Source organism: Nicotiana sylvestris, chromosome 10 (genome assembly GCF_000393655.2).
Source record: "Nicotiana sylvestris chromosome 10, ASM39365v2, whole genome shotgun sequence".
NCBI lineage: Eukaryota > Viridiplantae > Streptophyta > Magnoliopsida > Solanales > Solanaceae > Nicotiana > Nicotiana sylvestris.
In genome coordinates, this window is record NC_091066.1 from 72,071,335 (window position 1) to 72,097,780 (window position 26,446).

Sequence of the window (26,446 nt, forward strand, 5' to 3'; positions counted from 1 at the left end):
CAGAGCATACTCAGACAGAACCTTGACTCAGTTACCAAGATAAATCTTTTCTGATGTGGAAGATCAGACTATGCTGCAACCACAGAGCATACTTAGACAGTACCTTGGCTCTGATACCAATTGTTGCGGAAGCCAAATGTATAGAGTGTGAATAAGTCACAACTACTATACCAAAAATTATGACAACCACCAAATAATAAATAAGACAATAAAGCAACAATAAAGGAAACACCAGAATTTACGAGGTTCGGCTAATTTTGCCTACTCCTCGGACACAACCAATATTTTATTCCACTCCAAAAATACAAGTGAAATAATACTAAAGAGAGAAGATACAAATGCCTTAAACAGATGAGAAGGCAAATGAGAGGTGTGTTTCAATCCTAAACATTAGGCCTTCTTTTATAGGGGAAAAATCCCCCCCAAACTTAACTCCCAACCAATGTGGGACTTTGGCATTTTGCCAAACTTCAACAAATCTCCACCTTGGCAAAATTCCACATTTTCAATTCTCTCTCAATAACAAATTTTGGTTGTGTCTTCATCTTCAATCTTCAGTGTTCAACAATGTTGATCAAATCCAAACAATGTTGAAACTTGACCGCAGTCACCACCTTTGTCAGCATATCAGCAGGATTCTCTGTAGTATGAATTTTCTTCACCGTGACTCCACCTTCTTCTATGATTTCTCGTACGAAATGATACCGAACATCAATGTGTTTCGTCCTTGCATGATAAACGTCTTCTGGAAGAATCCCTCTTATTCTTGCTTCATTCCACTGTCCCTCAATGACCACATCATATATGTTCTGCACTTCTTTATCTCCCACAAAATCTAGAAGTGTAACAAAATATAGTGCACCCAGCCCCGTCCAGTTTTCATACCAAAATAGGGATGATCCCATCTTGAGTTGCCATAAAATCTGATGCTCTATGATATCCCTACACTCTAGTATTTTTCTCCACACATGGGATCCACCCCTCCAATTAACTATGATAGGATTGAGTTTCTTGCAGTATTTCTGGCATATGAAGGAGCTCCACAGGGTTGGTTTTATTCTGAAATTCCACCAAAGCTTACAGAACAAAGCAGTAGCCATATCATGTAGTGATCTGAAGCCCACACCTCCCTCTTCACATGGCAAGCATAAGTTGTTCCAAGATGCCCAGTGTCTATTTGATGTGCCCACTGAATCACTCCAAAAGAACTGAGCAAAGATCTTGTGAAGTCTGTTGATCACATAAGCTGGAGGATTGACTGCTGAAAGTAAATAAATTGGCATGCTCTATAGAACATGAGAAATAAGCACTGCCCTTCCTCCAATGGATAGTAACTTCCCCTTCCAACTCTGCAACTTGTCCATTACCTTTGTTATAAGACCCTTATAGTAATCCATTTTCCTTCTAAGATAGAATATTGGACATCCAAGGTAAGTAAATGGAAACTCCTGCTTTGGAATACCTGTAATCCTCTGAACCTTATCAATCACTTGTGTACTGGTAGATGATGCATATAGACTGTGGATTTCCCAGACACAGCTTCATATGGTGACAAGATTTGCATTATGAGTTGTAAAGATGTGACATCTGATGATGAGAAGATAATTGTATCATCAGCATATGCTAGATGATTTATCTTGGGACTTCATTTGGGCAGCCCAATCCATAGAAATACAGGTTATTGTGTAAAGAGTTCAGCCCTCGAGATAATGCTTCTACAGCCAGAATAAAAAGTGCAGGTGACAGTGGGTCACCTTGCTTCACACCTTTAGTTGATCTAAAGAAACCATGAGGCTGTCCATTTAACAGGATAGAGTACCAGTTATTGGAAACAATCCCAAACGCCAGCCCTATAAATCTTTCTCCAAATACCATCTTCCTCAATACCTTTGACAAGAACAACCAGGACAATCGATCGTATGCTTTTGCCATATCCAATTTGATCACTACATTTGGACCTGCCTTGGTTCTTAGTCTAATATATGTAACTATTTCATGCTTTAATAACACATTCTCCGCTATGCTCCTCCTTTTCACAAAGCCTTCCTGTTCATCAGATATTAGACTACGCAGCAAGCTTACCAACCTTTCATAAACAACTCTTGAAAAAATTTTGTTTACGAAATTACTAAGACTAATAGGTCGCATATCTGAAAAGGTCACAACTTCTTTCTTTTTTGGAAGAAGAACCAGATTTGTATGAGTTACAAATCTTGGAAATTCATGTCCATTGAAAAAATCTTGCACCATATCTACTATATCATCACCTATTATGTCCCAGCATGAGTGAAAAAATGTACTATTAAAACCATCCAGACCTCCAGCACTTTCTCCATTGAGCCCATAAACTGCACTTTTGATCTCTTCCTTGGTTGGCTGCTGCACTAATTCAATGTTTTTACCACTGTCTACCATTGTAGGGATATGTTGCAAAATGTCAAATGAGCTAGGGACTGATTCTTCATGGAATTGTGCTTGATAGAACCTTACTGCTTCCTCTACCATGTCTGCCTCCTCTTCCAACCAGATTCCTGCTTCATTCTATATTCTTTTCAATTGGAGTCTCTTCCTTCTACCATTTACTTATGCGTGAAAAAACCTTGTGTTCCGGTTTCCATCTTGGAACCAAACTATACCAAATTTTTGCTTCCAAAACTCCTCCTCAAGAGCCAAATATCTAATAAGTTCAGCTTGGACTTTCAACAAATTTTCCCTATTTTGAGTTGTTGGATGCCTCTCGAACTCAGCTTCATGCACCATTACCACTTCCTCTAAACTTGCTATTTTCTGAAATATATCCCCATAGGTTGCCCTACTCCATGTTGATAACGCTTTCTTTAGTTTCTTCAACTTGTGAATAAACAGAATAAAAGGATCACCAGCAAAATCAACCCTTTAGTTGTCCTTTACAACAACCTTGAAGGTGGGATGCTTTGTCCAAAAATTGAGAAATCTGAATGCCTTTTTTACTGGTGCTGCATCTTCTCTACACTTCAATAACATAGGGTTATGATCAGACCCTATTTTAGATAAGTGAGTGATTTCAAGAGCAGGAAATATCTGTTGAAATTCTGTATTAGCCAAGCACCTATCCAATCTTTTGAAAATACAATCATCTCCAGCCTGTCCATTCCACCAAGTATATATGCTGCCTTTGAAGCCTAGATCAGTGAGATTACATGTGTTAACACAATGCCTAAGATCATTAACCTCATTCAGTGATACATGCAATCCACCAAACCTCTCTTCCTCATCCCAAATAACATTGAAATCACCCCACAAGCCAAGGAAGTGACATATCTCTGGCCAAATAGTACATGATATCCCATAATTCTCTACGCTCAATGAGATTACATTTAGCATATTACTATGACTGATAGTTGGGTGTTCATATTGGTGATCTTCATTGTTATCTGCTGTTCCATGTTAATCAGAACCTCTACTCCATGATCTTCATCTACAAACACCATATTTTGTTTGATATGTTACCAAAAGCTTGTAATATTCCAATTTTTCTTCTGTACCATTCCAACTTTCTTGCCTTCTGTTTTGGTTCCATAATCCCTATGAAATGAAAGTGATGTTGTCTATTCATATTGATCAGTCTTTCACATTCTTTCTTTGTCTTGACTGATCTCACATTTCATATGATCGAATTCATGATTGATTTTGAGATTTAGATAGGGCCCTTCTTGTTTGGACCCCAGGAACTACACCTTGAAACTCTTTTGGGTTCTTCTTCTTTCCTCTCCCTGCTGATTTTCCTCTTTCCAGATGCCTAGGAGATAGATCACCCATCCTTGCCACATTCTTAAAATTTTATGTTGTTGATTCTTCATCAAAGTCTCTCCCTGCCTCTTCCATGTTGTCCTCCTCTCTAAGATCGTCACCTTGTGCTGCAAGTTGTTGTTGTATATTCATAGGGATCAATGGAGTAGCTGCTTTCTCTTTAATTAGCTGCTTTTTATTTGCATCATCCTGTTTGTCTTTGACTCCCTCTGCACTTCTTCTCTGTTTAGGATCTGTAGGCCTCTCAATTATTTCTTCATTGCTAGCCTTTGGTAGTTGAGGATCACTGGATTTTACTCCCTTCTCTGTACCACCAGTAGGTTTTGTAGGGCCTAGGTTTGGATCAGCTGGAGGCAAATCCTTGCTAGGATTAGAACTCAATAGCTGCTTATTTCCATCTTCTTTTGAGACCCTCTGCACTTCTGTAATTTGTACACTTTCTTTCACAGTGTTACTGCTTTCTACCCTTGTTTCCTGCCCTTTGTTTTTGTTATTTACACTTTGCTCTTCTTGATCATTCTCTTCATCTGCTGATTCCTCCTCCCCATTAGCACCATCTGGTACTTCTCCTTCTTCTGAGTCCACTTCAGTTTGTTGATGCCACAGTTTCTTCCCATCTAGTTGTAGTCCTTCATCTCCCTCAACTATCCCATCTATTCCAGTAAATTTCATTGACTGTGAGTGAACATCCTGATATGACTGATTTGTTGCAGTATTATTAACAAATGTTCTACCAACCCATTGAGCAGTAGTCTCTTTAGGAACACCTTGATCAATTGTAACTCTATCTCCTTTCCCAGCCTCTTTCGAATTTGGAGTGTTACCAACTTTAGAAGATGCAATCCCAAAATCAGTAGGTCTAAAAGCTGGAGCAGCTGGATTTAATCTCCCAGCTTCATTAGAGTTTTGAACAGGACTATTTTGACTTGCATTCACCTCTACTATTGCCAACTGATTGTTCTCATTATTCCCATCATCAATTACCTCCAATAATGGAAATTTGTTGGCTGTTTGAACCCTTTGATCTGTAGATTTTTCAACAGTAACCATCTCTCTTCCAACTGGTACTAATTCTTTTCCAGTAATTTCAGCTCCGGTAACTTGTATTTCCAGTAATGTTATTTTTTCGGACAGATCTTAATTCACCATTGAAAGAAAAAAATGTAAATTGAAAAGAGATTGGTTTTTGAACTTAAGATTCAATCTCTGCGTTGTTAAGCGAGTAATCATTTACATATACCAATACATAATAGTAACATTTACATACTTTGCGTGAGTAATTCTTCAAAATAAAGAAAGAAATGACAAGAATGATGGCATTATGCAGGTGTCTTTACAAGATGTGTTTCTCATGCTCCAAAACAAGAGAATAGTCATTCCTCTATGCACATATAAATAAAATTGTGTGAATATATAAGGCAGGTTCATAGATTTCTCTAAGCAAAACACTTGAAGTAGTATAAAAGTATGAAGGTTAAGGAAGAATTAAGAGAACAAAAACAACAAAAGGAAAAGAATTGTTTGAAGAAGGCAATTAATTAATCAAACAAGCCGTCTTGGATCAGTAACATTTATCTTCCAATGTTCATTTTTGAACCCCAATTTTTCAGCCTTGTTCCTCATCCATTCCAAGCGTATTATGTCCAACCTTGACAACCCACAATATTTCTGTAATTTCTCATCCATGGTATCATGAAATTTCCACCATCTCCAATGTGCGTCATCGTTCGCGTACTCATGATATTCAAGAACATTCCAATTACAATCATAGTCCCTATAACACATCCATGGCTTTAATCCTAGATAATGTATAGTATAAAGAATTGGAGGATCTGCTCCATACCAATGGTCCTTACGACTAATCCCATTTTTTTTTGTCCAAAAATCTTTCAAGAAATTTATCCTTCTTGGTAACCTATGCCACCATACAAACACTTCATTAAGGAAGCCTTGATCACCTCCATTATATGAGATAACATCTTTAGTACGTTGCATGAACATATCGAACGTGCAATTTGATGGCTCGATCACCATTAGTCCGGAATTGAAAATGGACCTGCTGTTACCTGCAGTCGCAAATTCAAGATTTAGAGTCAATAAGTTCTACATCAACTGTGTCTAGTCCAAATCTGTCAGTGGCTACCTGTAGCTGACAACTGGGGCAAATAGAAAAGAAAATCGATGTTACGAAGGACGATTATATCAGAGTCGACAAAAATGATCTTGTCATAGTCTGTGAGTTGCCATAGCCTGAACTTGCTATAGTTGTATTCATTATATGTCTTGTTCTTAGCTCTAGGGTTTCGGATTCTATCGATGAATCGGAGTTTCCAACCGGCTTTGACGAGGGCCTCACGTTTAGGCTCGGAGATACTGAGGTCCAAAAGGAGAAGAAGATCATGTTTGGTTCCTGTTCTGAGAAGACTTTGAGCTAGAGCAAGTGCACCACAAACATAATCTTCAGAGGAATGAAGAACTGTGGCGTAGGCTTCTCGTTTTGCTGTCTTTGTGATGCTTTTAATGTGAGAAACATCGTAGACTTCGTTCATTTCTGAAACCACATTATGTCAATATTTTAGTACGTACATAGATGATTAACATCTAGATTTTCAGAACGAGATTAAATTCTATGTACATTGTAAAAAATAATATATACATAATTGGATAATTGATAAAGTAATTAAAGTTAAGTTTTTATAATAAGTATTACTTGTTGACAATGTTAGCTTCCCCCTACCCCAGTGACCATGCCAAAGGAAATATTCAATTACCTCACTTAAAGACTTTTTTTTATAAATTATCTATCTTCTAAGATTTCAAATTATGTTAGCTCTACTGGACTGTGTAATCGTACTTTATAATTTACTTAGATAAACTTTTCAACTAGCGCCTGTAGCTCAGTGGATAGAGCGTCTGTTTCCTAAGCAGAAGGTCGTAGGTTCGACCCCTACCTGGCGCGTCTAGATTCTAATTTTGCCTTACTGGTTTCTCTTTTTATTATTATATATCTGAAAAGCCTATGTCATCCTATTTGTTGTTTTTAATTTTTTTTTCTTTCCTTTTGTTTTAAATCCTAAATCATTACAAAAGCAAGGAAAAAAAAGTGGACAAAAGCAGAATTAGCAGCAACAAATGTTACCTTTTCCCCAGAAAGGCAAAGCTAAATTGCAAGAACCAATTGGCAAAGAAACCTTTTGTTCCAACTTAACAACATCCAGTTGATAATACCACCAATCTCCTTCTTGTTTCATTAAATCATCACATCTAAACAACTCCACCATAGGCCTACATTTGCTCAAAAACACCACTTTTATCTTCCCATTCAAACCCTTTTTTCCTCTCTTCACTACCAAATTTGCCACCACAAGGTGCACTTGCACCCTAAACACATCTCTTCCCCACCCTTCTTCTGGATACTTGCATGGCAATTTTGCAACAATCATGTCCATCCTACCGTAGTTATCGAAAACTGGCATTGGTATTTTAGGACATTTGGGTACAATTATCTCTTCTTCTTCATCTATCCATGGTGGAAACAAATCTTTCCATTCAAACAAGTCTGAAACCTTCTCGAATTCTACTGGTATTATAATATCTCCGTGTTTGCTCCAGTCGCTAATATTCTCGTCCTCCATATTCACCATCCCAATTTTCGAATTCGTACCTTTTCCCATCGTGTCCAAGAAACTAGACAATTGATCATGCTTTATCATTTTTCTTATTGTATCGTTAACCACTGGTTGTTTCAACTCTTCTTTCATCTTTATCTCACCTCCGGCCTTTTTCAAAAACAAGAAAATGTTGATTATTATAAACCAAGTGGATGAAACTATTATATATAAATCATTACTCATTTTACCTTTTTATTTTGGTCCACAATAAATGTCTATTTACATAATCAAAAAGGAATTAATTTTATTTTTTAAAAATTTATTCTTATTTACATATTTCAATGTGTCAATTAGGTAACAATTAATTAAGGTTAATATAGTGAATATATATATTTTTTCTTTCTAGGAATTCATATTTTCTTATTGGGTGTGCCAAAGGTAAAATAATCATTTATTGTGAACCTGAAAAAACGAAAAAGTTAAATACAACTTGATATTATGAGATGTATAATTATTGAAAAATATTTTTCACATTACTAGTGTACGTAACTTAACTAAACACAATACTAAATAATTTTTCAGGCTTGGTTAAAACGTAATCCAACTAAATGGACAAATCCGGACCTCTCTCCCTTTGTTGAATATGGAAAGCTCCCCTTGCTTTTAGTGACGGAGACACTTTCTACAAGGAATGTCATTCAACACCATTTTTTTCAAATAATTCAAAAGTAAAAATGTATATAACTTTTTTAAATAAAAATTTATCGACAATATAAAGTAAATATTAATTAGAGACAAAAAGTAAGCCTTAGAACCTCTACGTACAACACTAAATTCAAATTCGCAAACACAAGCTAATTAAGTTGCGATAATAGACTGACACTACTTGCAAAAAATTTGAGTATGCTACTGCTTACCTTACATTCACGCGACGAGCATACAACAATGGATTCTGCATTTTCGTGATAAACAGAAGTTGATGGACGGAGAAGAAGGCCGGCGTAAGCAATCAAGAAGCAAGCCAAGAAAACCAAGTTGATTTTGATGATCAACGCCTTTGATAGAGGAGCCTTCATGTTCACCATTTTAATTTTCAATAAATAATTAAATCCAAGTGTGGAAAGCAACCACCAAATTAACCAGACTGTTAATGAAGTTTTATAATATTAAAAAAATTAGGTTGTTAATTCAGGTGATTAATTAAGAAAAAAGACAAGGGAAGAAGTAAAAAAGAAAATCTCCAAAAATGTGTATTTCTTTGTTATAAAACTTTCATTTCTTCCACACAGAAGGGTGTGACAAATGATTGATCTTTAATTGTTTGCAATGCATTTTTAGAAGGCCATTTTCTTATTAGTTATTTATAGAAATAAGGATAGTTTCTAGAAAGAATGTGCACCAATCCCTTAAAATCCAAGATTTGAAGGTGAAAATAATCCCCGTGCCTTAGTTTGTATTTATTGCCGGATCAAGCATAGCTTTATTTTGAGATCTTACCATAAAGTTTTAGTTGCTGGAACAAAATTTAATTATATAAAAAGTAAATATAATGGGACAGATTGTTTAAAGAAAATGTGCAATCCCCCATTTTGCAATCAATGAAAGAGAGAAGTTATTGTTTAATTATTGGCCTGTCAATGTCCATAGTCCATACTGTATACAAATTAAAAGAAATGAGGTTTTCAACCGTTAATAAATCGCATAACTGCAGCAATACTTGAACTTTGAACATTTTCTGTATCTTTTTTGATGAAAAAAGCATCTTTTTTGTTCTTTTTAATGTCATATATAAAACAATTGATTTTGGTTAATTAATAAAAAACTTTTATAGACTTTAGGTTGGATAATCACTACATATATAGTCTCCATTGTCAAACAAAATTGCCATCTCTCATTCTTCGCACGACCAAACTGGAGATGGTACGGTACGTATCAGTGGACACTGGTGCGCTCTATGCTCATCCTTCAATAATATAGGGTGTAAATATGTTGTGAACAGGCCCAATTCTAATGATAAATTTGGGCTGGATGCTTTGAATGATGAAGCCGATGTAGAAGTGGGCCAGGGGATAAAGTTAGAAGAAGCAGTCGCATTCCGGAGAAATTCAGAATTACAAGTGGTCATTCAAAAATAGCCACAGTTTCAAAAGTACTTATGGTGGAACTCCAGTATAATATACTGGAGTTCTAGTATAATATACCGGTCCAGCATAATATATTGGAACTTTCTGCGTGTTGGAGTTCCAGCATAATATGCTGGAAGTTCATACACAGGTGCACCGATCTCCAGTATATTATGCTGGAACTTTTCGTATTGCAGCGACTTTGCAAACGCTCGCTATTTTTGAATGACCAATCCGAAAACTGGCTAGCCCGTGCTATTTTTACAGCAGGGGAATTTTCACATATATCCATTTTTGGGGTGGACACTGAAGTTATACTCGTATTGCACAAAAAATGAAAAAATTTACCCACTGGGATATGAAATTCTCCTATCTCTTCGATGCAACTTCAGAATCAGATCTGAAGTTCATCTATCTTTCCAATACAACTCCAGAAAATCAGATCTTAAGTAGTTCTATCAGTTGAATTTTAAATTACAGAATAGTTTACAAAAGACATACTTGAATTTAAAAGGCAAAAGTTATCTCATTTATATAAGATACATATATGAAACTGTCAACGAAACTAACTACAACATATGCGTACAACACTATTTACAATAATATCCTTGTCACCCTCCCTCAATCTGAAGTGGAGGAACGAACATGAAGATTGGCAATAAACTTCTTGAATTTTGTAGCAGAGAAACCTTTAGTAAAGACATCTGCAAGCTGTTGCGAGGTGGATACATGAGAAACAATAAGATCACCTTGACTAATCTTCTCACGAATAAAATGATAGTCCAAAGCGACATGTTTCGATCTGGAGTGATATACTGGATTATTCGCCAGATGTATGACACTAATATCACATTTTGCAAGAATAGGAGTACCCAGATAAATGACCAAGTCACGTAAGATAAATTGTATCCATATAGCTTCAGCAGTTGCAACAACTAGTGCACGATATTCAGCTTCTGTGTTGGAACGGGAAATAGTCGGTTGTTTCTTTGTAGGCTAAGAGATCAAGTTATCCCAAAAAAGATGCAAAATCCAGATGTTGATCGACGAGTTGCTGCACAACCTGCCTAGTCCAAATCTGAAAATATTATTAGAGAGACAGAGGGCTGTTGGCAGAGCTATAGGCCATGAGGAAGGGTTCCTTTAAGATAACGAAAAATTCGGTTAACAGCTTGAAGATGAACTAGCCGAGGTTGATGGAGAAATTGTGAACCCATGTTCATAGCAAATTGTATATCCGACCGCATAAATGATAAATATTAAAGGCTTCCTACCATTTGGAGATATAGAGAATGATCATCAAGAAGTGGTGTAGTATCAGAATGCCATTCAAGTTTGTTGTAAAGATGAGTTTGAACAGGTTTGACTTCTGCCAAACCAAACTTATGCAAAAGGTCCTGTATATACTTCCTTTGCGACAAAAGAACTCCATTACTATTGTGAACTATCTCTACGTCGAGAAAATAACAAAGGGAACCAAGATCTTTCATTGTATATTCAGATTTCATGGATATTATAAATTCAGAACCAAACATCTTTGATGATCCACAAATAGCAATGTCATCAACATAAATGAGCAGAATCAAAATAGCACTCTCTCTGCGAAAGATGAACATGCTATGATCTGAGATTGACTGTGCAAAACCAAGGTCCAAAAGATAAGTGCAAGTCGAGCAAAACCACGCCCTAGGTGATTGTTTCAACCCATAAAGTGCACGTCTTAGCTTGCAAACATGGTGTGGATAATCTGGATGTTCAAAACCTCTGGGTTGCTGCATATAAAGATCCTCATTTAACTCACCAAGAAAAAAGGCGTTAGAGACATCCAGTTGAGGCATACGTCACTACTAGAAATCCGGGGAAAAACGACCGCAAAAAGCGACCAGAGTTGGTCGCTATTGGGCTAAAAAGCGACCAAAAGGCGACCACAGGGGCCTGGTAGCTATATTGATGGTCTCTTTTATTTAGGGACCAAAGTTGGTCGCTAATTAGCGACCAACTTTGGTCTCTAAACTAAATGGACCAATTTTTCCGGATATTGACTATAGAGACCAACTTTGGTCGCTTTATTAATTTAATAATATAAATTTGGCGACCAAAGTTGGTCTCTAAATATAAAATACGTTATTTATTTATTTATTATTAATCATTAAAAAGCGACCAACTTTGGTCTCTAATCCAAATATTATATTTTAAAATCTGGAAACTAGAGACCAATGTTGGTCGCTTTTTTATTCAATTATTTATTTATTTTATTAAACTAGCGACCAACTTTGGTCCCTAAATACATGAATTTAATTTATTTTTTAAATATTAGCGGCCAACTTTGGTCGCTATATCACCAGAAATTTTATTTTTTTAATGAAATAGCGACCAAGTTTGGTCGATTTTTGTAGAAATCTGGGTATATAGCGACCAACGTTGGTCGCTATTCTCCAGAAAATTATTTTTTTTAACATGAAAAGCGACCAAATAGAGACCAACTTTGGTCGCTTTTCTGTGTATTATTTTGGCAGAAACTGCCTGTTTTGGCAGCTACACCACCTGCCAGTCATACCAAAACCCTAACAAGCAACAACAACAACAACAATTCAAACAACAATACCAAACAACAACCCAACAACAACAATAACAACACAAAAACAACATTAAAAGCTACATTAAAACCAAGAAAGTGTAAATTTCAATAGAACTACCAAACTAAGTTAACTCTTATTACAACCCAATGGAAAACAAATTGTATTTGTCTAGTTCAAATTGTCTAAAATTCATTCATTGTTTGGTACATCATTATCATCACCGTCTGATGAAGTTTCATCATCATCACGGTATTGAGAAGGGTCTACTTGTTGATGACGGGAAGAATGATCACCGGGAGGACGGGAGGAACGACCACTTGGAGGACGGGACGAACGAGCACGGGGACGGGCAGCCTCTAGAGATGATGGCCGAGATCGCGGAATCGAAAAAGATCCAGCTAGGAGATTTTTGATCTGCTCTTGCATGCTCTGGCACTGGGCGACCACGCCAATATACTGAGCATCTCTAAGCTTTTCTCTTTCCTTAGACGCTTCTAGCTCGGATGTGAGCTTTGTCACAGTCTCCCGCATAGCGGAGAGGCTCTCCCCATCAAGTTGCTCGGCTTGCGAGGAAGTCCCTATTCCTTGCATTCCACACCTATAGCGATGGAATGTCTTAGTAGGAAGGCCGTATACCTTCCCCCATTTTGGACCGCCTGCAGCCCGCGTCCATAGTCTTTCAACATCCTCGGCCGAAAGTTGGAATGACGTGACCGACTCATTAGGTGGATGGCTGCGTATGAATTCCTCAGCTTCAACTCTGAAGCGATCCTATAAGAAAAAGTAAATTGAATTAGTATTTCGAAATTTACATACAAGTAAATGAAAATACTTAATGAAAAGTGAAAACTTACATGTACAGTCGAGGCACGTCCCTCGACCCACCTTTCTTGATCCGTCTCTTTCTTCTTCTTCACAATATGAGTCTCCCTGAATAGCTCATCTTGGTTCATCGGACGGCCCAACTTCTTTTCCTGAAAACTCATAAATTTTAATTAATAAATAGAATAGATATACTTTGAAAATTAAAATAAATTAAGCAATTACGTACCATTCTTCTTTTTATTGTCCCCTGACTGACCGCACCTCCAGTGTGCAATGATCCTCCCTTCTCAGATGCACGAGCTTTCTTTCCCTTTTCGCTCTTCTGTAAGAACTCTGCAGTAAGCCATTGCCTTTGCAAATCATCCCAAAACTCCTGAAGCAACTAGCCAGGCTTCTGGTTCAGCTGTCTAGCTATGGAGAAAGAATGCGACAACCGCTTGCGAGCTTTGAGATTAAAATTTGCAGCCACGTCCGCGCTATACTGGTGTTCCCATACACACTTGCTCTGTATTTCAAAAGTTAAATATTATATGGAAATATCATAAATATAAATAATTATACTGCTTAAAAGAACATTTATACCTTAAATTCATTGAAAATTGCCTCCTTCAGTGAGAATGGGAATTCACGCCAAGACGCATAAGGGGCATCATAAAGCTTTCTGGTTGCTTTGGAGATTATCCTCGTAGTAATATTACTCGGAAGGAACCTGCAATTTAATAAATAAAACAAATTAATATCTTAGTAAAAACTGTACAAAAAAATAAACATAAAAATAACAAATAACTCTTACCCATCACCCTCAGGGACTATGATGATCCTGCCATACTGATCATAATGCACCTCCTCGTCAGTAGCAGTAGCAGCATCATCGTCCGAAACATATGTATTAGAGGCATGTGTGGAATGAGTAGGGGGTCAAAGCTACTATCCCGCAAGCGAAGGCCTCCAATAGGTGGAGTCGCTGATGACGATAGATGTGATCCCTGTGACTACGACATAGCTGCACGGATCGCAAGTGGCTGTGATACTGACTGTTGTGACCCGAGTGGCTGTGACCCGACTGGCTGTGACACTGATGACTGTGATCCATGTGGCTGTTACATGGATCGATGCGATCCATGTGGCTGTTACATGGATCGATGCGATCCATGTGATGCTGCAGGGCGGGATCCACTGGTAGTGAGGCAGGTGGACTATATGTCGGACGCACAGTCCGATGGCCCTGTGAAGAAACACCCGGGGTCTGCATGAAGGTGTAGGGCTGGTGATGCTGTGGCAACTCAGTATAGCCATGGGGTAGAGGCTGTGGCATAGTGATAGGCAAATCAGAAAATGGTGGAGAAGATTGATGAGTAGTATCTTCTACCCTCCTCTTTTGCTTCCTAGCCTTTTCTCGACCCCGAGAACCACTACCTTTATTGTTACCTCGACCCTTGCATGTCATCTGCATAATATAATACATATTTAGATTGAAACATATAAGGAAGCTATCTATAAACGAGAGTTATCGAAGAAACCAACTTTTTAAAGCTCATCAACGTATTCTTCCTCGGCAGAGAATTCTTCTTCCTCGTTAGAGAATTCTTTTTCCTCACTAGTTTGAGCTTCATCAGTTGATTCTTCTTCCTCGTTTTCTATAATTCTTACTTCATTTATATCAATTTCTTCCAATATGTGTTCAGGATGTTCCAAATCATTTTCTAAAAGTTCGTCCACTATTTGGTGAACACTGGAGATATCGTTTTGATATGCAACATCCAACACATTCTCGACTTCGACCCTACCTACAGGCTTAGTTTTGATTACAACCCACCAATCAGACTTATTCCGCCGAAATGGATAAGGAGCATAATACACTTGCCTAACATTATGTGCAATTATGAAAGGATCATAGCGATCATACTCCCTCGTATGATTAACCTCAATTATGTTATATTGATTGTGTACTCTCGTACCTCTTGTTGGATTTGGGTCAAACCACTTGCATCTAAAGAGAATAATTTTCTTAAATGGCCTACCTGAATATTCTAGTTCTATTATTTCTTTGAGCACACCATAATAATCAATATCTCCAACTTGGTTGCCATCACCACCTTGAACCCACACCCCACTGTTGTTGCTTTGCTTTTTTTATTTTTAGAGCAACCCTCTATATGAAACTTATAACCATTCACAACGTACTTGGAATATGTTGTGACCTCAACCCCAGGTCCCCAAGATATATCTTTCAAAAATTGATTTACACCATTATTTGGATCATTTACCTACATATTGTTAACAAAATTCATAAGTTAGCATAACTTCCAAACATTGTTTACCTACATAGTGTTAGAATATTTTAAGGATATACTTACAAATTATTTGAACCACCTATGAAATGCCGTATATACAACATCTTGGCCAAATTGACCCACGAAGTGACTGTGACACATCAAATATTTTTAGTAGTTGCATTGAGATGTAATCACAGTAAATTTTATATTTTGATAACTATTAAATCAATACTTACTTGAGAAATGGTACTACTTCGGGACAATTTAGCAACACATGAAGTGTAGCTGACTTGAACTCCATATCACTCAAATTTCTCTTTCTACCATCCTTAGAACATCGGCCTGGTTGATTGAATATGGACATAGGCGGATATAATGGATCATTCGTAAGATCGACCGTGTGCCTGTTGGGCCTATTCCTAGCATATGGCACGTTGCTCTCAAAATAATAAGAACAAAAATGAGCAGTTTCCTTTGCAAGATAATCTTCGCATATAGATCCTTCAATTCTATTCCTCTGCTTATAACAAATTGTTTGCATTTGCCAATTGTCCTACATAATTTTAGGTTAGCCAAGAACATTCAAATAAAACAAAAAATTATATATGGACTATAATATTACCTCTCAAAGAGATACATCCATCTGCATTGAACAGGCCCTCCAAGTCGTGCCTCGTGTACAAGGTGGATTGGAAGGTGTTCCATAACATCAAAAAACCCACATGGAAATATCTTTTCCATCTTACCCAAAGTTACACGAATGTTCTGATCCATCCGGCGTAGGTTTTCTTCCCTTAATGTGGAAGAACACAAGTCTTTGAAAAACAAACTAATCTCAGTGATGGGTTTCCAGATTCTTTCAGGCAAACCAAAAAACGCAATAAGCACTAAGGTCTCCATGAAAACATGACAGTCATGACTTTTCAAATGGCTCAACTTCCCTACCTCCATATCAACTTTTTTCTCAAAATTTGACGCATAACCCTCAGGCATCTTCAATTTCGTTACCCAATCACAAATCTGCCGTCTTTCCTCCAAAGTGAATGTGTAACTTTCTTTGGGCTTGAATAACTTACCATTGTTTGATGTCTGCAAGTGTAATTCAGGCTGCCTGCAATATTCTTGTAAGTCCATTCTAGCCTTCGGGTTATCCTTTGTCTTACCTTTAACATCCATCACTGTGTTGAACAAATTGTCAAAATAATTCTTCTCAATATGCATGACATCAAGGTTGTGACGGAGAAGATTATCCTTCCAATAAGGCAACTCCCAAAATATACTCTGTTTGGTCCAATTATGAGTAACACCGTATCCGGGGAATCTATGCGGTGGAACTTCAGTAACTTTACTGAAGTTCTGGACCCTCTCCCAAATTTCATCACCTGAAAGTATCGGAGGTGGATAATCATATTCCAGTTTATTCTTTTTGAAAGCATTTTTCATCCTTCTAAACTCATGACCCTCAGGCAAGAATTGACGATGACAATCAAACCATGATTGCTTTCGGCCATGTTTCAAAGTGAATGCTTTACTATTTTCCATCCAGTAAGGACAAGCTAGCTTCCCAGCAGTCATCCACCCAGACAACATTCCATACGCAGGAAAATCATTAATTGTCCACATTAAATTAGCACGCAAATTGAAATTCTGCTTGGTTGATATGTCATATGTTTCAACACCATCGTACCACAATTGTTTTAGCTCATCAATCAAAGGTTGCAAATATACATCTATCAAACTTTTCGGATTACATGGACCAGGGATAATACAATTTAAGAATATATATGGACTAGTCATGCACAACTCGGGTGATATATTATAAGGTGTAAGAAAGACAGGACAACATGAATACGGCGCAGATACAGAAAAAGGCGTGAATCCATCCGCACACAGACCTAACCGAATGTTCCTTGGTTCACTAGCAAAACATGGATATGTCCTATCAAAGTACTTCCAAGCTTCTCCATCTGAAGGATGACACATAACACCAGGTGGTCTTCTATTTTCAAAGTGCCATCTCATATGAGGAGCAGAACTCATCGACGCATATAACCTCTTTAGCCTAGGTATAAGAGGTAAATAATGCATCGCCTTGATAGCGACCATCTTCCCGCTGGAAAGCCTCTTGAAACGAGACTTTCCGCAAAATTTACAACTGCTTAAATTTGCATCATCTTTATAATATAACATGCAACCATCTTCACAACAATCAATTCTCATTGACGAAAGTCCTAACTTAGAAACTAATCTCTTTGCCTTATAGAAATCACCAGGTAATTCGATTTCCTCGTCAACTAGTTCACGCATAAGGTCAATGAAAGAATCCATGGCTGCTTGAGAAATATTCCAATCAGATTTGATACTTAGTAATCTAACTGCAACAGACAACTCAGAGTGCGGACGTCCTTCACGTAGTGGATGACTAGCTTCCTCTAACTGTTCATAAAAATGTCTTGCTTCATCATTAGGAGTTTGTTCAATATTTTCGTTGGGCTCACCCCCAAAGTGCATTCCAAAAGCATTCGCAACCATATCATGAATTCTGGAATCACTATTTCTATTCTCCCTCGACCTTCTACTTTCACCAACAACCATGTTATGAAATATCCCATGACTACCATCCATCTCTCCATGATTAGTCCACACAAAGTAATTCGCTATAAACCCTACCATATAAAGATGAACCTTAACTTCCTCTAGTTTTCCAAACTTCATACAGTCGCACTTAACACAAGGGCACCTAATTACTCCTTCTTTTATGTATGGCGGAAGTGACATTGCATGTCTAATAAAGTCCTCAACCCCTTCTACAAAATCCTCCCGCAATCCCCGCCGATTAGGATAATTCCTATTGTACATCCAAGAACGATGTTCCATCTATTTAAATAAAGCAAGAACAAATTAAATTAGTTAATTCATAGCCTAATCTTTTTTTAGTTAACTAAAAGTCCAATTCATATCCTATTATTGTTGCTTCATAAAATAAAATTTAACCACATATATAAATTAGTCTACCTAAATAGTTAATTTATTTGAACCCTAAAAGTATTAATAAGAACCCTAAAAATTGCAAATAATATATAACATGGAGAAATTGAACCCTAACAAGGAGAAATTGAACCCTAACATGGAGAAATGAAACCCTAACATGGAATTAACTTTGAACTAAACATAGTTGAAAAAATACTATATAACTTTGAACCCTAATATATTGTAATTGAACCCCTAAAATCACTGTTTTTCGGAAAAATAAAAGAAAGGAGAGAGAAACTAACCTTGGGAGTGGAGGTCGCTGGAATTTGCTGCTGCCGTCAGGGGTCGCCGGTGGCGGGGGCGTCGCTGCTGCTGGAAGTCGGAGGGAGGAAGGGGTTTTGAGTATTAGAGGAGAAAGATTTTAATTTGGGGAATAATTTTGAAAGAATGGACCTGAAACCCGTTTTGGCTCCTGTTAAAAAAAATAGCGACCAAACTTGGTCGCTATTTTGGTAGCCAAATTATTTTTGACCGTTTGACCAAAATAGCGACCAACGTTGGTTGCTATATTTGAAAATAAATAAATAAAATAATTATTTTCCTCTTTTATATATATATATATATATATATATATTTATATCCTATATATATTTATATCCTACAAAAGCGACCAACTTTGGTCGTCTTTTGGTCAAACGGTCAAAAATGGCGACCAACGTTGGTCGCTATTTTGGTCAAACAGTCTATACTTAGTGCATAGTATAGCGTAAGTATGTATATTATATATATAAGCTATATTCGATACGGTATTACCTAATACACTTATACTTAGTGCATAGTATAGCGTAAGTACATATATTATATATATATAAGCTGTATTCGATACAATATTACCTAATACACTTATACTTAGTGCATAGTATAGCGTAAGTACATATATTATATATATAAGCTGTATATATATATATATATAAGCTGTATTCGATACAGTATTACCTATTACACTTATACTTAGTGCATAGTATAGCGTAAGTACATATATTATATATATATAAGCTGTATTCGATACAATATTACCTAATACACTTATACTTAGTGCATAGTATAAGCGTAAGTACAGTACATATATTATATATATATATAAGTTGTATTCGATACAGTATTACCTAATACACTTATACTTAGTGCATAGTATAGCGTAAGTACATATATTATATATATAAGCTGTATTCGATACAATATTACCTAATACACTTATACTTAGTGCATAGTATAGCGTAAATACATATATATTATATATATATAAGCTGTATTCGATATAGTATTACCTAATACACTTATACTTAGTGCATAGTATAGCGTAAGTACATATATTATATATATAAGCTGTATTCGATACAGTATTACCTAATACACTTATACTTAGTGCATAGTATAGCGTAAATACATATATTATATATATATAAGCTGTATTCGATATAGTATTACCTAATACACTTATACTTAGTGCATAGTATAACGTAAGTACATATATTATATATATATAAGCTGTATCGATACAATATTACTTAATACGCTTATACTTAATGCATAGTATAGCGTAAGTACATATATTATATATATAAGCTGTATTCGATACAATATTACCTAATACACTTATACTTAGTGCATAGTATAGCGTAAATACATATATTATATATATATAAGCTGTATTCGATATAGTATTACCTAATACACTTATACTTAGTGCATAGTATAGCGTAAGTACATATATTATATATATAAGCTGTATTCGATACAGTATTACCTAATACACTTATACTTAGTGCATAGTATAGCGTAAGTACATATATTATATATATAAGCTGTATTCGATACAGTATTACCTAATACACTTATACTTAGTGCATAGTATATAGCGTAAGTACATATATTATATAGATATATAAGCTGTATTCAATACAGTATTACCTAATACACTTATACTTAGTGCATAGTATAGCGTAAGTACATATATTATATATATAAGCTGTATTCGATACAGTATTACCTAATACACTTATACTTAGTGCATAGTATAGCGTAAGTACATATATTATATATATAAGCTGTATTCGATACAGTATTACCTAATACACTTATACTTAGTGCATAGTATATAGCGTAAGTACATATATTATATATATATATATAAGCTATATTCGATACAGTATTATCTAATACACTTATACTTAGTGCATAGTATATAGCGTATATTATATATATATAGACACACACGCTCGCTTCGTAGTACTATTCATCCCTTGTATTACAAAAGTGTTAACGACTTACATTTATATTATTTACATAGTAAATACAAAAGTGATTTCTAATTTTGACCATATAGAGACCAACTTTGGTCGCTAACTGTAAATGAATTTAATTTAGCGACCAAAGTTGGTCACTAACAGTACATGAATTTAATTTAGCGACCAAATTTGGTCACTAAATTTTAATCAGATTTATTTATATTTTATATAATATTTAAATTAATAATAAAAATTATTAAACGTTAGAACTGGGTCCCACATTGGCGACCAACGTTGGTCTCTATTTCATTAAGCGACCAACGTTGGTCGCTAGCGTTTGAATTATATTTATTATATTTTAATTTTTTTAAAATAAATATATATTTATTAAAATATTATAACTGGGTCTCATGTTAGCGACCAATGTTGGTCGCTACCAGCTTATCCTTCAATTAGCGACCAACGTTGGTTGCAAGTTTTAAATTATATATATTTATATTTTATAAGTTTTATAAAATAATAATAAAATTATTAACAAATTTAATGTGGGTACCACTTTAGCGATCAATATTGGTCGCTAATCTCAGTATATATATGACCAAGCAAGTCTGACCAGTCCAATCAACAATTTGACTAAATTTGTGGCCAAATAGAGACCAACTTTGGTCGCTAATATATTTCAAATATTTTTTTTATTATTTTCGGCAGTTTGGCGACCAACTTTGGTCGCTTTTCTTGACAGACCAAATTTGGTCGCTAATTTTTGGTCGCTTTTTCCCTATACACCAATTATTAAGAAGAGCCAAAGATAGCACTAGACGGACAATGCTCATTTTGATCACAGGGGCAATGGTATCTGTATAATCTAAGCCTGGTTGTTGAGAAAATCCTTGCGCAACCAAACAAGCTTTGAATCGGTCGATAGAACCAAGAACCACACTTAATCCAATATACCTATTTATTCCGTACAATGTTCACATCGCGAGGTGGGGGAACTAATATCCATGTATGGTTTTGTAGGAGAGCATTAAACTCCACTCATTGCATTAAGCCACCTAGGGTCCTCTGTAGCTTGTGTGAATGAAGTTGCTTCAGAAGGTGTACTAGAAAGTGAGACACTAAGTGAGGGAAGAACACGTGGTTTTATAGACCCTGTCAGTAATTATGACATGGGAATGAGTACCTGATTGTTCGGAAGCTAATGGTTGAGAGTAAGTTGAATTATTATGAGATAAGGATTGTACAGTTTGATTGGAAATCGATACAGGTACATCTAAACAAGAGAAATCCTTAGAGGAAGGTTGATTTGAAGTTGGTTACAAAGAGCTAGGAGTAGACGGAATTATTGTAGAAAGAGGTTGCATGTTTTGTGGAGATAAGGAAGGAGATTAGAGAGGAGTCTTGAATTATGATTAGAATTTCATGGAGATAATGCAAGTGGATTTAAACACGAAACAGTTGAAGAGCACACAACATGTGTATGAAGTTGAGCAAATTGATCATTATCTGAATGTGATAAAGAGAGAGTCCTAGGAGAAGTTATAGACATGTTTTGAGGAGTTAAAGAGATAGAGGAGGAAGAAGTTATATCTGATATGGAGATGAAATCAAAATTGGATATAGGTGTTGGCGAAGCACCCATTTTATGCAAACTAATTGGAGAAAAAGTAGGAGAAGGTGGCGTGGCTTTTGGTGACGAAGAAAAATAAAGATTTAAAATTGTAGTAGACTTTTCTGGAAACACAGAAATATAGGGAAACAAGGATTCTTTAAAATTTACATGATGTGAAATGATTATCCGATTAGTGGATGGATCCAAACATTTGAACCCCTTGTGTTGAGGAGATAGTCCAAGAAATAAGTAAGTTGTATATAACGACCCGGTCGGTCATTTTAAAAGTTATAGCTCCGTTCATCCATATACTGCTCATTTTATGCTTTACATTTATTATGTGACTTTCCAGAGTAGTTGGTTAGGGTCCAGAGAGGTTTCGAAATGAATTGAGACATTTAGTCTCAAGGTTGAAAGCTTAAGTTGAAAAGGTTGACTGGATGTTGACTTGTGTGTAAACGATTCTAGAATAGAGTTTTGATGGTTCCGTTGGCTCTGTTGGGTGATTTTGGACTTAAGAGTGTGTTCGGATGGTGATTTGGAGGTCCGTAGTTGAATTAGGCTTGAAATGACAAAAGTTGGAAATTTGGAAGTTTGACCGAGAGTGGAATTTATGGTTTTGGGGCTCAGACTGGGGTTCCGGGAGTTGGAGTAGGTCCGTGGTATCATTTGTGACTTTGTGCAAAATTTGAGGTCAATCGGACATGATTTGATAGGTTTCTACATCGAATGTAGAAGTTAGAAGTTCAAAATTTTATTAGGCTTGAATCGATGCACGATTCGTGGTTTTAGCATTGTTTGATGTGATTTGAGGACTGGACTAAGTTCGTATGATGTTATGAGACTTGATGGTATATTTGGTTGAGGTCCCGAAGGGTTCGGGTGAGTTTCGGATGGTTAACAGATCAATTTTGGACTTGTTGTTATGGCTGAAGTTTTCTAATGTCTCTGATCTTGTTTCCTTATACGCGATCGCATGGGAAGGTCCACTATCGCGTAGGCTTGTTTGGGGGGGGGAGGCAGTAGTCTAGTTTTGGTTAATTTCCATGTTTATGTCTTTTATTTCATCATTTAATTAGTGATTTGGGGTGGGAAATTGGGGAAAAATGGAGGAAGGTCCCAAGGCCAAATTTCGAGGTTTTTGATTGAGATTTTGATATCAGATTTGTGTAATTTTGGTATGGGTGAACTCGTGGTCGAATGAGTGTTCGGATTTTATGACTTTTACCCAATTTCAAAACATGGGCACGAGGGCCAACTTTTGAGTTGATTTTCTGACTTTTGATTAAGAGCTTAGTATTTTCTTATGGAATTGATTTCTTTAGCCAGTGTTGATTGTATCAAATTGTTTGTGACTAGATTCGAGGCATTTGGATGCCGCTTCATGAGGCAAGAGCTTGTTGAAGTAGGGATTTGCACAATTTGAGGTAAGTAACACTTCTAAACTTGGTTCTAAGGGTATGGAACCCCGAATTATGTGTTATGTAATAGATGTTGAGGTGATGCGCAGGCTAAGTGATGGGCGTGTGGGTGTGCAACATAGAAAATGTTATTTAGTCATTTCCCTTGAGTTGCGTGGCCATTTTATCTGAACATTTTTGTTGTACTCTATGTGTTAGAGTACTTGAGTTATGATTCATGCTAGGAATCAATTTAGGCTATATACTGGTACTATTGGAACCCATAGTGGTCGTTCTTTGCTGTTGACTTATTTGTTAAATTGCAGTTATGTACTCAGTCTTATTCATCATTTCATATCATATCTCAGTCTCTGTTATTGTGTATTGTCATATTTCGTATAATTGATTAGGGCTTCTTAGTATGAGCGTTGTGAACCCGAGGGACTGGAGTGATTGATGACTGAGTGAGGCCGAGGGCTTGATTGTGAGTGATATTTAAGGGTCGGGATGCACGCCACATAATGTTTTATTTACTTATGGCTTATTATAGCTCTTGAGCTGAAGGAACCCCTCCGGAGTCTGCACACCCACAATGAGCGCATATGATTTATATTGAGGGATGGATCTTGCCCGAATCATTTATATTTGGGGATGGATTTTCTCTAGGCTGGATTGACCTTATACAATACTAAGTGACTGACTATCAGTTGATATATATATATATATATATATATATACACCTTTAAGTATTTGGGATGGTTTTTCCCTGGGCTAGATTGGCCATATACTGAGTGATTGAGCACTCTGAGTGTCATGACCCAAAATTCATTAAAGGTCATGATGGCACCGGACACCGCTGTTAGACAAGCCAACACTAAATACTTAATTTAGGTCTCATTTCAATATTTTTGAAATCATAATTTTCCTTCAAATAAATAGTAGAAGATGAAAATTATAGAGTAAATAATAATGTTCTTAGCAATTTCAATACTGAACAACCCGTAAACACCTCAAAATACGGTGTCACAAGTGCATGAGCATCAACTAGGAAATAAAAAAAAACAACATCTGTCCGGAATACAAATTTGGATAGGAAATAAAATATAAATACTCTGAAGGAGACTTTGCTGGCTGCGGGTCGTAATATGGAATGCAACTCACCTAAGTCCCTGCATTAACCACGCATCTGCGCCCACAAGGCCACTAAATATATATATGTGTTTGCACAACAAAATGTGTAGCAGGTGTAGTATGAGTACGTAAATCAACGCGTACCCAGTATGTATCTAGTCTAACCTCGAAGAAGTAGTGACGAGGGGTCGAATCTGACACTAACTATGGGCTATAAATAAAATACCAATGATATAATTAAACATGGATTATATAGAACGACCGTAAGCTCAATATCATGAAGCAAGTAAACAGTTCTTTTATAAATGAGAAATTTGCAAATTTATTTTTCATCATTTAACAATTTATATCTCAGAACAATGAGGCAATATAAATTATTTTAAATTTTAAAGCAACCAATTCAATCATGCGCGAGTCATGCCGAGGTCATACGACCCGATCCAACATATAAATATAAACTATGCACTATCGAGGGTTGAACAGTACAGATCAACATATAAATATAATTGTGCACTGCCGAGGGTCGAACGACACGAACCATAGATGCATCTATTTAACTATAACGACCCAACCGGTCTTTTTGAGCTCTAGCACGTCGTTCAACGGTTTGAGACCCTGAGTAGCTTCACTTCGTGTAAACATAGAACTACCCTGACATAGGCATAATTAGTAGCTACGTACGGACTCTCGTCACCTGGTGCATACGTAGCCCCCGCATATAGAAGCACATATTAATTTAGTTCACCTATGGGGTTAATTCCCTCTTACAAGGTTAGAAAGGAGACTTACCTTACTCTGAAGTTCCATAACCGACTCTAACACCTTTCCGACAACACAAACTGATGCCCATCGCTCCAAAACAAGTCAATAAATGTGCAAATCCATAAATATATATTCTAATACTCATTATAATCCAATGTATAGTAACTTTCAAATCCGCTTGAAAAGTCGATGAAAATCACCCTCGGGCCCACGTGCCCGGATTCCAAATATTTTCGAAGATAAACATTACCCATAACCCCACAAACTCAAATATATAATTTATTTTCAAAATTCGTGGTCAAAATCCAAAAATATCAATTTTTAGGTTTTTCTTCAAAATCACAGATTTCTACAAATTTTCATGTCTAAATCGATATATAAACCTTGTATTTAACTCACAACTAGTAAAAATCACTTACCTCTTGATGATGATGGAACCCCTCTCCAAAAGCTCTCAATAAAAAGCCATTGGCTCCGATCGCATATGTCGCATTTGCAACAGGGGGTTCGCAAATGCGACCCCTGACAGACCAGGCCTTCATCGCAAATGCGATACAAAGTTCACAAATGCGAACTCTTCAAGCTTCGCAAATGCGATCCTTTCCCTCAGCAGCCAGGTTCGCAAATCCGAACACTGCCTCGCAAATGCGATGGTCGCATTTGCGACCAAAACATCGAAATTGCAATCATACCAAAATCTTAACAAAATACTCTGAAGCTACTCTGAAACTCACCCAAGCCCCCGGGGCTCCAAACCAAATATCCACACAAGTCTAAAAACGTAACACGAACTTGCTCGAGGCCTCAAATCACATCAAACAATGTCAAATTCATGAATCACACCCCATTCCAAGCTTAATGAACTTTAGAACTTCAAACTTCTACATTCGATGCCGAAACCTATCAAATCACGTCCGATTGACATCAAATTTGCACACAAGTCACATTCGACATTACGGACCTACTCCAACTTCTGGAATTGGATTCCGACCCCGATATCAAAAGTCCACTCCCAATCAAACTTCTTAAAATCTTCAAATTTCTAACTTTCACCAAATGACCCCTAAATGACCTACG

The 26,446-nt window shown here is 36.5% G+C and overlaps 3 protein-coding genes and 1 non-coding gene across 4 annotated transcripts; 1 reads left to right on the plus strand and 3 right to left on the minus strand.

Annotated features, from left to right (window-relative positions):
* Window positions 1–2,583: 2,583 nt before the first annotated feature.
* Window positions 2,584–3,363, minus strand: LOC104211330 (uncharacterized). The gene is made up of 2 exons (XM_009760374.1): window positions 2,971–3,363; window positions 2,584–2,850 (listed from the first exon to the last, which is right to left on the minus strand). The coding sequence occupies exons 1-2, from the start codon at window positions 3,361–3,363 to the stop codon at window positions 2,584–2,586; spliced, it is 660 nt and encodes a 219-aa protein (XP_009758676.1).
* A 456-nt stretch (window positions 3,364–3,819) lies between these two features.
* Window positions 3,820–4,839, minus strand: LOC138879503 (uncharacterized). Its single transcript, XM_070159116.1, has one exon. The coding sequence runs from the start codon at window positions 4,837–4,839 to the stop codon at window positions 3,820–3,822; it is 1,020 nt and encodes a 339-aa protein (XP_070015217.1).
* A 242-nt stretch (window positions 4,840–5,081) lies between these two features.
* On the minus strand, window positions 5,082–17,981 carry LOC104211331 (UDP-glucuronate:xylan alpha-glucuronosyltransferase 2-like). Its single transcript, XM_070159117.1, has 10 exons — window positions 17,474–17,981; window positions 16,212–16,381; window positions 15,112–15,194; window positions 14,719–14,791; window positions 14,647–14,664; window positions 13,180–13,188; window positions 8,318–8,470; window positions 6,929–7,568; window positions 5,933–6,340; window positions 5,082–5,855 (listed from the first exon to the last, which is right to left on the minus strand). Exons 1-10 carry the CDS (start codon window positions 17,979–17,981, stop codon window positions 5,332–5,334), a joined length of 2,586 nt encoding a protein of 861 aa, XP_070015218.1. The 3' UTR covers window positions 5,082–5,331.
* TRNAR-CCU (transfer RNA arginine (anticodon CCU)) lies at window positions 6,676–6,748 on the plus strand. The gene has a single exon. It is a non-coding gene; the product is annotated as a tRNA-Arg (tRNA).
* Window positions 17,982–26,446: the final 8,465 nt, after the last annotated feature.